Source organism: Drosophila subpulchrella, chromosome 2L (assembly GCF_014743375.2).
Source record: "Drosophila subpulchrella strain 33 F10 #4 breed RU33 chromosome 2L, RU_Dsub_v1.1 Primary Assembly, whole genome shotgun sequence".
In the NCBI taxonomy this organism is placed as follows: domain Eukaryota; kingdom Metazoa; phylum Arthropoda; class Insecta; order Diptera; family Drosophilidae; genus Drosophila; species Drosophila subpulchrella.
The window spans coordinates 13,205,141-13,220,011 of record NC_050610.1 but is presented as its reverse complement, the minus strand read 5'-3'; the positions used below and the strand labels follow the sequence as shown (position 1 = coordinate 13,220,011).

At 39.2% G+C, this 14,871-nt stretch overlaps 7 protein-coding genes across 7 annotated transcripts; all 7 read left to right on the top strand.

Moving 5' to 3' along the window:
• The first annotated feature begins 497 nt into the window (after positions 1-497).
• On the top strand, positions 498-2,375 carry LOC119546676 (apolipoprotein D-like). The gene is made up of 6 exons (XM_037853138.1): positions 498-585; positions 649-769; positions 1,426-1,556; positions 1,616-1,695; positions 1,763-1,861; positions 1,973-2,375. The coding sequence occupies exons 1-6, from the start codon at positions 566-568 to the stop codon at positions 2,197-2,199; spliced, it is 678 nt and encodes a 225-aa protein (XP_037709066.1). The 5' UTR covers positions 498-565; the 3' UTR covers positions 2,200-2,375.
• A 272-nt stretch (positions 2,376-2,647) lies between these two features.
• Positions 2,648-4,796, top strand: LOC119546677 (apolipoprotein D-like). The gene is made up of 6 exons (XM_037853139.1): positions 2,648-2,740; positions 2,801-2,921; positions 3,948-4,078; positions 4,135-4,214; positions 4,282-4,380; positions 4,449-4,796. The coding sequence occupies exons 1-6, from the start codon at positions 2,724-2,726 to the stop codon at positions 4,583-4,585; spliced, it is 585 nt and encodes a 194-aa protein (XP_037709067.1). The 5' UTR covers positions 2,648-2,723; the 3' UTR covers positions 4,586-4,796.
• Positions 4,797-4,985: 189 nt separating this feature from the next.
• LOC119547760 (insecticyanin-B) lies at positions 4,986-5,855 on the top strand. The gene is made up of 5 exons (XM_037854766.1): positions 4,986-5,019; positions 5,075-5,308; positions 5,362-5,447; positions 5,503-5,601; positions 5,664-5,855. The coding sequence occupies exons 1-5, from the start codon at positions 4,997-4,999 to the stop codon at positions 5,801-5,803; spliced, it is 582 nt and encodes a 193-aa protein (XP_037710694.1). The 5' UTR covers positions 4,986-4,996; the 3' UTR covers positions 5,804-5,855.
• Positions 5,856-9,280: 3,425 nt separating this feature from the next.
• Positions 9,281-10,341, top strand: LOC119547308 (pseudouridine-5'-phosphatase). Its single transcript, XM_037854106.1, has 2 exons — positions 9,281-9,509; positions 9,601-10,341. The coding sequence occupies exons 1-2, from the start codon at positions 9,443-9,445 to the stop codon at positions 10,254-10,256; spliced, it is 723 nt and encodes a 240-aa protein (XP_037710034.1). The 5' UTR covers positions 9,281-9,442; the 3' UTR covers positions 10,257-10,341.
• LOC119547309 (probable pseudouridine-5'-phosphatase) lies at positions 10,263-11,138 on the top strand. Its single transcript, XM_037854107.1, has one exon. It carries the CDS (start codon positions 10,347-10,349, stop codon positions 11,067-11,069), a length of 723 nt encoding a protein of 240 aa, XP_037710035.1. The 5' UTR covers positions 10,263-10,346; the 3' UTR covers positions 11,070-11,138.
• A 1,102-nt stretch (positions 11,139-12,240) lies between these two features.
• On the top strand, positions 12,241-13,383 carry LOC119547452 (probable pseudouridine-5'-phosphatase). The gene is made up of 2 exons (XM_037854314.1): positions 12,241-12,447; positions 12,505-13,383. The coding sequence occupies exons 1-2, from the start codon at positions 12,339-12,341 to the stop codon at positions 13,305-13,307; spliced, it is 912 nt and encodes a 303-aa protein (XP_037710242.1). The 5' UTR covers positions 12,241-12,338; the 3' UTR covers positions 13,308-13,383.
• Positions 13,384-13,491: 108 nt separating this feature from the next.
• Positions 13,492-14,616, top strand: LOC119547510 (probable pseudouridine-5'-phosphatase). The gene is made up of 2 exons (XM_037854403.1): positions 13,492-13,701; positions 13,760-14,616. Exons 1-2 carry the CDS (start codon positions 13,584-13,586, stop codon positions 14,536-14,538), a joined length of 897 nt encoding a protein of 298 aa, XP_037710331.1. The 5' UTR covers positions 13,492-13,583; the 3' UTR covers positions 14,539-14,616.
• The last annotated feature ends 255 nt before the right edge of the window (positions 14,617-14,871 follow it).

Genomic DNA, 14,871 nt, shown 5'->3' with positions numbered 1-14,871 from the left:
TTTGGGGGAATTTTTATGAATCATTAATATAGTGCATTAATAAGATATGTGTAGTTCATTTAATATTCACACCCCATACTCTGTACTCACTGTCCGCTGCTTTTCACTTTACCATTTTCAGGACATTGAACTAATTAACACAATGATCTCTTAATTGCAATTAAAATCATTCCGCTTAGCACGCGGAAGCCCTTATAGATAGAGAATTATCGCGATGTGCATACAAAAGTTATGTGAGTATCATATAATATCAAGTTTGTTTTTTATATTTGTTTAGTGGGTGTAACGAGAGCACTGGCAGACGGATATTTGAACGCCCCCATGCCCCTTTCCATATTCAACCCCACCTCATTAGGAACTTTCATCCAGATCGTCTGCATTTCACTATTGTTTGCATTACTTTGCGTCGGCGCACTGAAAAAAAGCTCGGTCGCCAAAACAAAGCTCTCTCAACCCGCATATATAAGCTACAATGCAGCTGCAGTCGAGCCTCAGTTCTAAGCCAGAAGTAGACCAGATATTAAGTTCAGTGCATAGCGATAATATCAGAAAACTATATTCCAGAATGAATCACCACCGGTCGAGGTACGCGCCACTCATTAAATAGAACCATTCAGCTATTTACACTTCACTTTATTATCGCTACAGTTCACACCTGTGGCTGCTTATCTTGACAGTCGTTAGTGGAGTTTATCAGGGAAAGGCTCAAGTTCCATTTCCCGGAAAGTGCCCAGATGTCAAACTATTGGATTCCTTCGATGCGGAAGCTGTAAGTGTTTACCTTAAGTCCCATAGCATATCAAACACTTTGTTTTTTCAAATGTCTGGTTAAGATTTTAGCTAGTAGGTGTAAAAGATCAATTGATTCCGCCAATAATTAGAGAATCATAACATTGTTTTAGTTTTGATATTTCATTTATATGATCATGACAGTCTCATAAATATATATCACGTGTGTACTTGAGGGTGCTACCACTTCTCAATGTCTTTTAATCATCAAAATCAAAAGTCCAAAGTAATATTATTACAAATAATATAATGATGAATAATCATGAGTCTTCACATTAAAAATTCATCCACTTGAACATTGTATCATTTAATCAGAATCGACCACAACAGGAAAATCAAAACTACGATAAGATATGGAATTCCATTTTTTTCCATTAAAAACTATTTTTTTCGGTACACAAGTAAATAGTCTTATCTGATAAATCTAATTAATTTTTCAATTATCGAATTTTGTTTATCTTATCAAAATTTCTAGAAGGTTTGGCCGCGTGATTTATTAGGAAAGATTCTTATTGAAGTGGGCACTTCAACATATCATGTTTTATTAATTGCTGTATTAACATCTGCTTAAACAAACAAAATATAGTTAAACATTTTTAAGCCGAAAGTAAATAATTAGCTTTTTCTTATATTCAGTACATGGGTATCTGGTACGAGTACTCCGCTTATCCATTTGCCTTTGAGATCGGAAAGAAATGCATATACGCAAACTATAGTCTCATTGACAATAGCACTGTTTCTGTGGTGAATGCAGCTATCAATCGATTGTGAGTACGAAAGAAATTAAATTTTAATCAATGAACTTTATCAAAGCCAATCAAAACAGCACTGGTCAAGCCTCGAATGTAACTGGAAAGGCCAAGGTCCTCGGGCCTGGTCAATTGGCAGTGGCTTTTTTCCCAGGCCGTGAGTAATTCCAAACTTTAAGTGTTCTTTGGCACTGACTTTTGTTTATTTGCGTAATTAATTTCAGAGCCACTCACGAAGGCCAACTACATAGTATTGGGCACCGATTATGAGTCGTATGCCGTTGTCTATAGCTGCACCGCTGTAACACCATTGGCGAATTTCAGTAAGTTAATGAGGAAATGTCTACTGAAAATGTTAATATGCAAACTGCGTCTTAACCAACTTGGCATGTCCATCATTTGTGACAGAATTATAATTTATTTCTCAACTTCAGAAATCGTTTGGATCCTAACTCGCCAGCGTGAACCTTCAGCGGAGACAATTGATGCGGCCAAGAAGATCTTGACTGATAATGACATATCTCAGGCGTTCCTCAGCAATACGATTCAAAAGAAGTGTCCCCAATTGGATGGAAATAACACTGGGTTGTCCGTAGACGATGAACTTGATGTGGATGATTTTGTGACCACTGTGGTGCCAGAAGCCATCCAGAAGGCATGAGAATGGCTTCGACGCTTCTACGAGCGTCTCTACGACATTTTCGTGAACTTCTTAAGTTACTAAATGTTCTGTTATTCAAGTGTACAAATATCGACAGCTAAATGTTCTTTAATGTATCAATTATAAATTGTTGTTATTTCGAGGAATAAAAACGAAGCAAATCGATCGAGCTATAAGATTATTTAGTTTCCATAATTTTATTGTCAGTTTAAATTTGTTTAAAAATGATAATAACAATATTTGCCAGCAATTAATAATGTGGAAACACTGGCAGACGGATATTTGAAGGGGTCTCACATGATTAATCGAAGCACATACCGAACTTTAATCTAGATCGTCTGCGTTTTTCCATTGATTTACACTACTTTGCGTCGGCGCACTCGAAAAAAAGCTCGGTCATCAAAACAAAGCTCTCTCAACTCGCATATAAAAGTGACAATGTTGCTCTCGAACCTCAGTTCTAAGCCAGAAGTTAAACATTAACTAAGTTCAGTGAAGAGCAATTATAAACTTTGTATTCTACAATGAATCACCGGTCGAAGTACATACCCTCAAAATTATAATATATGGCTATTTACATTTAACTTAATTCTCGTTATAGTTCGAACTTGTGGCTGCTTGCCTTGATGGTCGTTAGTGGAGTTTGTCTGGGAAATGCTCAAGTTCCATTCCCCGGCAAGTGCCCTGAAGTCGAACTACTGGAGACCTTTGATGCGGAAGCGGTGAGTGTTTACCTTAAACGATCTACCCGTTTAAAATATGCTTAGTAGTTCATTTTAATTGATCCCGGCAATTATTAGAAAATTTAGTTTGAATATACATAAATTATACATGTTTAGATGTTAAATACATTTTCAACCGCGAAAAAACACATTTTAATATTTCTTTAGTACAAGAAAAGTTTTAATTAAAAGTGTGAGCCTTTTTTCAACTTTTTTGTAAACAAATTTGTAAAACTAAAAAATTACTTTTGTGAAAAATCCGAAACCTTAAATAAAAATTAAATACGTTTTATAGTTGAGCAGTAACAATAAAACAGAGTATAAATAATGATGTTAATATATGCATATTCAATTTATTTGCAATAAATACTATTTTTGTTACAGTAAGTAAATATTTGTATCTAATATATCCAACTATTTTATAATTATCATATTTTTATGATCTTATCCAACTAAAAATCAGTAAAGCCTGTTAACTGTTAAAAAGTAACTTGTTCATAAATTACAAAATGTATCGTTTAGCAATAAGATAATATTTTATATAAGTTAAACTAAGAGCATTTTCTGGAAAATAATTTTCAAGGGTCATAACAATTTGAAAAATCATAGTTCTTGGAATATGAAATTAATTTAGATTTTGGGGTTATCATAGTAGAAAATAAAAAATGTTGATAAGATTGGCATACACAATTTATTATCTTTGTTATGTTACATGTGAGTAAGTACATATTCGTATCTAATAAATTAAGTTTTTTTTTTTAGTTCGAAAATGCTTTCTAATCTTATCCTAAAAATTCCATTATAGGCTCTAAAGTATCCAAATTTTCCAGTTGCTCAGTAACGATGATAATATACATTTAAAAATGTTGATAAGATAGGCATACATATTTATTTTCATAAAAAAAAAATTATTAAAAGAGTGCAAGTAAATATTTTTGTCTTATAGATTTTAATAAATAAATTAGCAATTATTTTTTTTTTATAAACATATATTTATTTTGGATCAAATACTAAATTTGTTTTCAGTACATGGGCATCTGGTACGAGTACTCCGCTTATCCAAATACTTTTGAAATCGGCCAGGAATGCGTCTATGCGAACTACAGTATCGTTGACAGCAGCACTGTTTCCGTGGTGAATGGCGGTATCAGTGGATTGTGAGTACGAAACAAAATAAATTTAAACAATGACCTATAAGTACATCCCACAATAGGAGTGGTCAAGCCACGAACGCATCTGCAATTGCTAAGGTTCTTGGACCTGGTCAGTTGGCTGTGGCATTTTACGAAGGCCGTAAGTAATTCCAATCTTTAAGTGATCATTGGTAATCATGTTTTTTTATTTACTTAATAAATCGTAGAGTCCCTAACGAAGGCCAACTACTTGGTTTTGGGCACCGATTATAAATCATATGCCGTTGTCTATAGCTGCACCAGTGTTACACCCTTGGCAAACATCAGTAAGTTAATGAGGAAATCTCTAAGCTTGGTAACACAATTGATATTGATTATTTAATTTTATTTCCAGAATTCGTTTGGATCCTAACTCGTGAGCGTGAACCTTCTTCGGAGACAATTGCCGTGGCCAAGAAGATCTTGGAGGATAATAAGGTGTCCCAGGAATTCCTCAGCACTACGGTGCAAAAGAACTGTCCCCAATTGTAGGGAAATCGCTCTGGATTATTCGCAAGCGATGCCTTAATGGGGCTGACTTGGTAACGAACCAAACATGAAAATTGTTTTAACGCTTATAAATGAACTTTTTAAGTTACTTAATGTTTTGTTATTCAATTGTACATTTATCGATAGTTAATTGTTCTTTAATGTAAATAGTTGTTGTTGCAAAGAATAAAACCAAAAATCTATCGAGCTATAACGTGTTTAGTTTTATATATTTTTTCCAATATTATTTTTTAGGTGTAATGATGTAATAAATGTATTCTTCCTTTCGGTTCCACTTTCTTTTCTACTCATCGAATTGAACCGTAAAATCTTGATTAGTTTTTCCATTTCCATTAGATTTAAATAAGCCGGAAAAAATGATATTGTTCTCATTTGTACCAAAACCTTTTTAGCATGATCAAGTGGAAATTGTTCGTGTGAGTACCTATTCTGAAGCTGAAAAAATCTCTAGTAAGTTCTTTAATTCTTTAGAATCCTTGGTTTCCTTGATTTTCAATTATCATGGGCCATTCGAGCATTTCATGGACACTGTCCTGACAATATGACGGCGGTTGCTGATTTGGATATGGAACGCTTTAAAGGAAAGTGGTACACCCACTCATTATATCCTCCTCTCTCGTTGAAAGTGGCAAAGTGTCAGTCGACGGAATTCGTAGAAAAGGGCGGACATCATTTTGTAGTTAAGGCTCGTGAACTGAGCGGCCAGTAAGTGGATTGCATTTATTTCTTAACCATATTAATAAAATATCTTTCCATAGAACCGGCACAGTGAGGTTCAGAAAAGCACCCATTTTAAAAGTAGAGCCAAAATTCGGAAGGTATGTTTTGGGCACCAAAAATCCAGGTAACTAAATTGGCAACAGCAACTAAGTATTATGTAAAACAAATATTTTCTACAGCATTTCCTGAAGGAGTTCTGCTGTATGTACTGGATACCGACTATACCAACTTCGCCATACGCTATATGTGCTTTGATTCCAGTCACATTTTCAGCTTTCGTGAGTAACATAATATCCATTTCAATTAATATTATATTAAAAGGATTTAATATATCCTTTAGATTGGGCCGTCATCCAGACACGAAAACGTTTACCCAGTGCGGAAGTTATCTATATGGCTCAGTACTATGCAAATAAGGCTGGTCTTCTGATAAGCGATATGAGTAAAGTTCACCAGGAGTCGTGTCCTCCAGACACTTGAATATTCTTCGATTTGTGTTCAAAAGTAAACAAGTAAAATATTATTTACTAAATTATGGCAGCAGAACTAATTGATCCAAGAATATAAAAGTTTCACAGTAATGCCTTGATTACCGTTTATAAGTGGATTATAGTTTTTCGTTTTATTATTTGTTAAACAATATGAGAAGCTGACTTATTTGCTTACAAAAGAAATCTATTACAATGAATATATGAACACCAGATTGGGCTAGTTCCTCCCCTTTATTTGCTCGTCCTTGGTGAGCAAAACAAATGTTGGCCCACAGAAACGGGCATAAATCACAAAACCGCACTTGGAACGGATGCGCATAGATAAACCTGACCCCAGCCACCCACTCATCTCGTTCCCTGGGCAGGAATAAAGAAAAAGGACAATTGTAAAATTAAACAGCGAAAAGGCAGCACGGAGAGTCCTGGCAAAACCGAAAACTCTGAGCGTCCATTGGGGAAATTTTATGGTACAACGATTTTTAGAAGCTGTACAAATATATACAATGTATATATATCTATGTCTATATTTTATTTGCCCGCCTCTGTATTTTTGTTTTCGAGCTTTCCTAGACTGCGACAGCACCCGCGGCACTTCCAGTTGGGTTTTGCAGCGTTTGTTGCAAGGGTCCAGGGATTGGAATAGGAATAGGAATCGGGATAGGAGTTTCCAGCCATCTCACCTCTTTTTTCCCCCCCAACGAGGACTACTCGCTATGCATACAAAATTTGTTTTGTAAACAAAGTAATGCCATTACAAACAAATTGGACTTTGTGCCCATGTTTTATACCCATACCATTGGCCCCTTGCCGACATTGTTGCACTGGAGACCCTTGGGGAAATCGCTCTGGAGGGCGTCGTGATGATTGAAGGAATATGTGACTGACATTTGAGCCGCCCTGCACATAGATGGATAACATTTATTGAGTGCCAAAGGCTTGCAGTTTTTGTGGCTTGCCCGCCGGCTATTGGGTTACTCTTTAGAGATTATATCGTGTACTATTTATTCAATTTGGTATTCCTTTGCGGTGGCCCAAGGGTTTGAACTGGGACAGTCCGTGTTTTGGGTTTCTGATGGGAGGGTTTTTTAGAGATCCTAGAATTTGAAAGATTTTCTTTGAGGAAGTTAGAGAAATAGTTTTTTTATGGGGAAAACCATAGTTACGTTATCCCTACATCGTACTTTAAGAAATTTTATGGTTCTACGTTTTACGACATTCACTACTGACACTGTATTTTGTCCATTAAAAATTTCCTGAAATTCACTTTACTTTGTTCTTACTCCTCTTAACACCTTTCCCAGCATCCAAGCTGACTCAATCGCAATTCATTTCTCATCGACTCAATGGAAAATGCCAAATCAGCTAAAGCAATTTGCTGTCAGCAAGGTACTGGCGATAAAAGTGGCCCATTCCACACACATCGCCCATTTAAGCATCCTCCCTCCTCCCAGTCAATAAAATGCCTTTTAATTAATCGACGGTTAGCCCGAGGGACGGACAATTTTCCGGACGCTGTGCGTCAGCTGTTGTGGCAACCAAATGAGAACAGGACTTCAGGACAGGACATTCGAATGCAGCGACGAATTGTGTGCATAAATTATGCAGCCAGCCATTTTGGGAGCCCATTTATGGTGTTTTATCCTTTTTACACGGTATGAGGGAGAGTATAAAAGGTACTAGTGCCTTTAGAAAGTGTTTAAAGGTCCTTTGATTTTTGACTTCAAATTGAGTAATTTTTTAAAATTTCAAAATGGGTTTTATTGTTTAATTTTAGCCAATAATCTCGTTTTGAATGGTATTATACTGCACGGAGTAGCTTCTGGTCTCTACCCTTCAGATTAACGAATTTATTTGTTCTTTTTTCGCGCTTGGCAAGGGGAATTCCCACTTCGCTGACCAGCAACAATATGTTGTAAACGTTTAATTTGAACGCGTCTCTAATCGCTGTCGTGGCAACGGTGTACTTCAGCTGAAATCTGGGTGCTGTAATTGCGTTCATTGAATTGTTAACCGGTCTGGTTGTCTGTCCTGCCTGCCTGCCTGCATTTCAGTCCCCAAAAACCGCAAACTTGCAGCGACGTCGGCCAAAAGCCGTTGTTATCCTTGTGGTCCTTGTGGCTTTGTGTGAATTTGTCCCCTTGAGCTGATTTCCACCGTTGCGGACTGCCATTTGGTTTTGGTCGGTGGCTCTGAGTCCGGGTCCTTCGATATCCCGGTCAATGCACATCAAACTTTTTGGCTCTCTCCCTGCGGGCCATCTGCATTTGGCATTTATTGGTATTGTTCCAATTAAAGTTGGACTTGGTCATAAAATATGCAAGCTCAGCGAACCAGTTAGCCATTCAGCCATCGAACCAACTTCTGGTTCGATTTTGGCGGCCACAGGACATTAATGCGTTACGGTCAATGGTTTTGACTGCAACTGAGGCAACGTTGCCAATAAAAGGTAATAAAATTGCCCACTTCGTTGGTTGGACAATCGAGCTAGGTGGATGGGGTTCCGGAATGGTGTGGTTATCAAAGAAATTCTGTGCTTTTTATTATTGAGGGGCAAATTAAATGGTCTTAAGACTAAAATGCTTACAAAAAATTAAGTAGAAATAAAAAAGTGTACTAAATTCTTATAAGAAAAGATAACATTTAAATTCAAAATTAATGAATTCAAGATTATTTGACTATTACCCTACACAAAATAATATTTTTTTTTGATCTCGTAGTCATTTTCTTTTGCTTATGAACATCATTTTATATATATATTTTTGTGTTTTTACCAAAAGTATCCTTGCGAGATCTAACCATATTTCAAAACATACAATTGTCAACTCTCCCCCAAAGTCATCAGAAAGCGCAAACATTTTCGTTAACTCGTTTTATACAGCCCAGGTGCGCTTGGCTATTAAACGCGCACCCAAATCAAGCATCGCGACGCATTCACCTTTGACCCACCGCCCACTCAGCCCACCGCAGAAAGTTTCCTGCCACATGCTGCAGGCACCACCCACAATCAGCCACGCCCACGCCCACCGTACTCCCCCAATTTTGTGGCACGTATTGGCCAAAGCCAAAGTTTCGGCGACGCGTTGCTGAAAACGTCTCTTGAGGTTTGGCTGCCAACTGCTTAATCAATTACGCAACTTTGTAACAACATGCGAACGGCAGTGGGATCTTGGCCAAAAAGCGTGCACCGCATGCATTAGACTAGGTTAAATATATGAAAGTGCAACTTTCCCCAAAAGGCGCCAGGAAAATGACAGTTTGGCACGAAACGTCGAACTCAAAGAAATCTGAGATACCAGCAATACGTAGATGCAACTTTGAAGATTTCTTAATTTATACAAATATACTTAATTTATACAAAAATACAAGTTGAAATTGTCTAATTAAATATAATGAGAGTTTTAAGAAGTTATTTTATGATTTTTTTTTCTAAATATTATTTCTATCATGACACCCTTTTGCATTTCTGTCAAAACTTCTTAAAAACCTTTTTAATAAAAAAACCATTATATGTTTTTATTTTTTCTAACTCATAAATTTTAATTTTCGGCAAAATTAATCATCTAAATTAAAGAGCATGTTTCCAGAAGAATGAGCTGAACAAAAAACTACTAAATAGACCACCTTAAAAATGACTCCGAAGAAATGCTACTGTCCAGTCACTCACGTCATCTTTGATTGCGATGGAACCTTGATAGGTATATAATTTTTACTTATTCATTATTTCCTACCATTTCGGAAACTTCATTCAAGCCATTCTTATTCTTTGTATCTTATTCCCCTTTTTAGATAGTGAAGTCATATACCTGAGAGCTGTTCAAGAACTACTAGCTCCATATGGCAAATCTTACACCAAAGAGGATCAGGCACGTCATATGGGAATGCCGGCAAATGCCTTTTCTCAACACGTCGTGAAGGAGTTAAATCTGCCAGTTACACCTGAGAAGTTCCAAGAGCAATTCGAATCAGTCTCTGAGAAGTATATGGGAAGTATTTCCCTGATGCCAGGGGTACGGGATCTAATTCTCCACTTGCACGAATACCGCATACCCTTCTGCATAGCAACGAGTTCGTTTAAGAAAATATTCCAGGTAAAGGTGAGGTCATTCAGCGATATATTTCTGGCCTTTCATCACGTTGTCTGTGGGGATGACCCGGAAATCGGACCGGGCAGAGGGAAACCCAATCCGGATATCTTTCTTCTAGCCGCCTCGAGGTTCAATCCACCTGCGGATCCCAAAAAATGCCTAATATTCGAAGATGCACCGGCTGGCATGAGAGGTGGAATAGCAGCTGGCAGCCAAGTGGTCTTTATACCACCTGAACATGTTACTAAGCAGCAGAAAACGGGAGCCACTATGGTACTCAAGTCCATGGCAGACTTTAAGCCCGAGCTATTTGGCCTACCAGCCTTTGGAAACTGCTCAAAATTTGAATTTGGCTAACTCCTAAGCACTCTAAATTTATCTTTCAAAATTGTTATACATATATATATCTATAAAATACAAAATAAATCAAAATTATAGAGTATCATAATGTCAGAAGAAGGTGTGGGCGCCAAAATGGGTTTGAGACGTTGTTCCTTTCAGCCAATTACCCATTGCATTTTCGAATTGGATGGCCTGCTGATAGATAGCGAACGACTGAGAGCCGAATCGGTTCAGAAGATTCTGGATCCCTATGGTCACACGTATAGCTTCGATCTCAAGATGAGGTGCATGGGAAAGCCGGACTCCGAACAGGCCTCCCTTATCTTAAACACCTTCAATCTGCCCTTTAGTCTTACTGAGTTTGAGAATCAGCAAGAACAACAATGTCGCAGTAAATTGGGTTTTATTCGCCTGATGCCTGGAGTGGAGCGTCTTCTCAATCATCTGAATGAGTTTAATGTCCCGATGGCAATCGGAAGTGGCAGCTGTCGGGATTCGTATAGGATAAAGACACGTCGCCATTCCAGGCTCTTCGATGTCTTCCATCATGTGGTCTTGAGTGGTTCGGACGACGAGGTCAAGGCGGGAAAACCTGCTCCAGACATTTTCCTCACCACCGCCTCAAGATTTAAGGATTCTCCAGACCCCAGCAAATGTCTGGTTTTCGAGTCTTCACTTGTGGGAATGGAGGCTGCTCTGGCCGCTGGAATGCAAGTGGTTCTCGTTCCCGATCCTCTGGTCTCCATTCGAGCAAGTGCACCGGCGACCTTAAGACTGCGAACTTTGGAGGGCTTTAAGCCACAATACTTTGGACTACCACCTTTGTAGAAAGTTGATATAAACGTGTTTTGTTAGGATATTTAAAAACAATCAATAAACTGTACAATTTTAATAATATTTATAAATATTTCCTCATGTGCTAAGAGCATTGAAACCAATTAAACTTAATACTATATATTACATCTTACATTCTTAAACAATATTTTCGTAATTTTTCGGAAAAATATGATTACTATAAATAAAACAAGGAAGAACGCTATAGTCGAGTACCTCGACTATCAGATACCCGTTACTCAGCTAAAGGGACCAAAGGGAAATGGAGATATGCAAGCAGCAAAGCGAGATTTAAATGCGCCACCTACCGGCGGAAGACAGATTTAAGCATTGTGGGCGTTAGGGTAGGCGTGGCAAATTTTTTTTTGGATCAATCGATAGGCATTGACGAGACCAATACATTTCAGTTAAAATTTTTAATCTAGCATAAAAATTGTGGGCGCCACAGGCTTGGGCGGTTTGTGGGCGTTAGAGTGGGCGTGGCATATTCGCATAACAAACTTGCGCTGCGTACAAGGCTACGGAATCTAAATCTGAAATCCCAATACTCTATCTTTGATAGTTTCCGAGATATCCGCGTTCATATTTACGATTTTTTGAAGTTTGTAGGCGGTTTGTGGGCGTTAAAGTGGGCGTGGCAAACTTTTTTTTGGGTCAATCGATAGGTATTGATAAGAACAATTCATTTCAGTTTAAATTTTTACTCTAGCATTAAAACTGTAGAAGCCACAGTTTTGGGCGGTTTGTGGGCGGTAGAGTGGGCGTGGCACTCTACTGAAACAAACTTGCGCTGCGTAAGAAGCTCAGGGATCTGCTCGCCAAATCTCAATAGCCTAGCTCTCATAGTTTCCAAGATCTCAGCGTTCATCCGGACAGACGGACAGACGGACAGACGGACAGACGGACAGACGGACATGGCTAGATCGACTCGGCTAGTGATCCTGATCAAGAATATATATACTTTATGGGGTCGGAAACGCTTCCTTCTGCCTGTTACATACTTTCCGACGAATCTAGTATACCCTTTTACTCTACGAGTAACGGGTATAATAAAAACACCTTGAAAAGTTTGGAGAACTGAAGTGATATTGAGATGATTATAAAGATTTCTTAATTCCTAGAATGGAACAAAATTGTGCCGCATAGAATGCTTTTAATGTCAAATTCTCATTGTTAGACCTGGATTCGAAGAATGTATACATAAATTTATAGGAAGTTCAGTCTTATCCTCCAGCCTCAGAGTCCTTCTGGTCCAGAAGTAAGATGTGCAGTCGTTGCTGTAAAACTCCAGCAGAATGTGCTGGTTGTTCGCCAATGTGCTGCAGTCCGGGTATTAGCTACTGCATATTTGACTTGGAGAGTGCAGTCTTTGGTGGGGTTACCTTTAAAATAATATATAGTTTTTTTTAATCTTCTTTATTCCCTACAGATACCCGCCACATCTACCGGAAGGCTCTGAAGGATCTGGTTCGTAGTTACGACAAGAGGATACCAGACATTTTACACGTCCAAAGTGGACCGATGACCACATCCGAGATGTCAGAACTGTTCTGCCGGAAGCTCGACATTCCCATAAGTTGGGAATCGTTTCGGTATGATCTTAACGAGAGGACCGCCCAGTTGATCGCGAATCCCCCCTTTATGGATGGTGTGGAACGATTGGTGAGGCATTTGCGTGGCTGTTGCATGGAACTGGGCCTGGTCACCTCATGTTCCGAGGCCAACTATTGCTCCAAGATCCGTGGTCGGGAGGAGTTCTTCGAGAACTTCTCGACCGTGGTCTGTGCCGATGATCCGGAGTTAAGGGCTTTCAAGCCGGAACCGGATGTCTACCTTATTGCCATGTCAAGGTTGGGCGATGCTGGACCCGATTGTACCCTAGTTTTCGATGGAACCACCCAGGGAGTTCAGGCCGCAAGTGATGCTCGACTTCCAGTCATTATGTTGGCTGAAAAGGATCTGCCCTGCTGTTGGTCTGAATTGGCCGCCCTGCGGTTTGAATACCTGGACGATTTCGAACCAGAGATGTTCAATTTGCCACCCTTTACGGATCCCGAACCCAAAAGGCGATCGAGTCGCCGTCGCACAAGATACAGTCAGAGGTTGACCGTAATCCGCAGAAGAGCCGCCGAAGCCGCTGCCGAGGAAGAGGAGGCGGAGGAGGAAGAACCGGAACCGCCGGAGGAACCAATAGTACTGGCAGAACCGTCGGTTTTAAATTTAAGAGAATAAGCGCCTCATTTTTTCAGATATCACTGAAAACATTTAAATTCTCATGTATTAAAATAAGACGAAAAACTAAAAAAAATTGTTTTTATTAAAATGTATTATTTAAAATTAGTTTCTTAACATTTATTATTATACTCCTTATAATGGGGTTCCTTATATTTAGATTTCCCTACCAATATGTTTTTTCAATGTGACAAACGTCAGTGTTAGGCCAAAATTAGTAGTATACAACGTTAAAATTTAAAAATTTTTTGATAAACCTTGAGGTCCAGCCCCAAAATGTGCAGTCCTTGCTGTAAGGCTTGCAAAGCTCCACCAGTATGTTCAAGTTGTCCACCTATGTGCTGCAGTCCGGGGATTAGCTATTGCATCTTCGATCTGGAAAGTGCCGTTTTTGGTAAGATTTTCTAGAACCTTATTTTATATATGTATGTAAGCCCAGTCTTCTCATCCAGACACCCGTCACGTCTATCAGAGGGCTCTGGTTGAGATGGTTTCAAGTTATAATAGGACGATACCCGAACTGGTTCTGATCCAATGTGGACCCATGGAAACGGCTGAAATGGCGGAGTTGGTTTGCCGTAAGTGCGATCTTCCCGTAAGCTGGGAGTCTTTTCGCTTTCAGCTGAATGAACGCACTTCCGATCTGATCGCCAATCCCACCCTAATGCCGGGAGTTCAGCGATTGGTCACCCATTTGCGCAAATGTTGTATGGGACTGGGATTGGTCACCTCGTGCCCGGAATCGATGTATTGCACCAAGATTCGTGATCGAGAGGATTTCTTTGACAACTTTTCATCGGTGATATGTGCAGATGATGCAGATTTAAGGGCCCCAAAACCGGAACCGGATATCTATCTGATTGCCATGTCTCGGCTGGGGGATGCTGGACCCGATTGCACCCTGGTTTTCGATGGAACGCCCAAGGGAGTCCAGGCTGCCACGGATGCTCGACTACCAGTGGTGATGTTGGCCGAAAAGGATCTTCCCTGCTGCTGGTCAGAGCTGGCCTCTTTGCGCCTGGAAACCCTGGAGGAATTCGACCCGGAGCTATTTAATATGCCACCGTACAGTTGCACGGAACCACCTCCTCGGAAATCCAAGGCAAGTCGTCGTAGCTCCCAAAAATCTGGGGAAAGTCGCCGTAGTTCCGCAGCCAGAAGAAAAGCTGCTGAGGATGCGGAAGCCGATGAGGGAGAAGAGGAGGAAGACGAAGGCGAGGAAGCCGCATAATGGAAAGTATACAAAATTATTGTAGTTATTACAAGTCAGTAAATTTTATTCTGTATGATTAAATATGAAATTTAAAAAGGTATTTTATTTAAATATAAATATGCTGTCGGACCTTGAAATATTCACTTTCACAAATACTCAAAGAAATCAAATCACTTAAATGTTAATATTTTTCCATCCATCTATATTATTTCTCTGCATTCCCATTCAAACGTAGTTAACAACTCAACAGATTTGCGGTTTAACATCCCCACTAACCGACTGCAAATCCAGGCAATCTGCCTAAAAGCTTTTGCACTTCGCACTTGAGTAGAATTCGATAGAAAGGGTAGG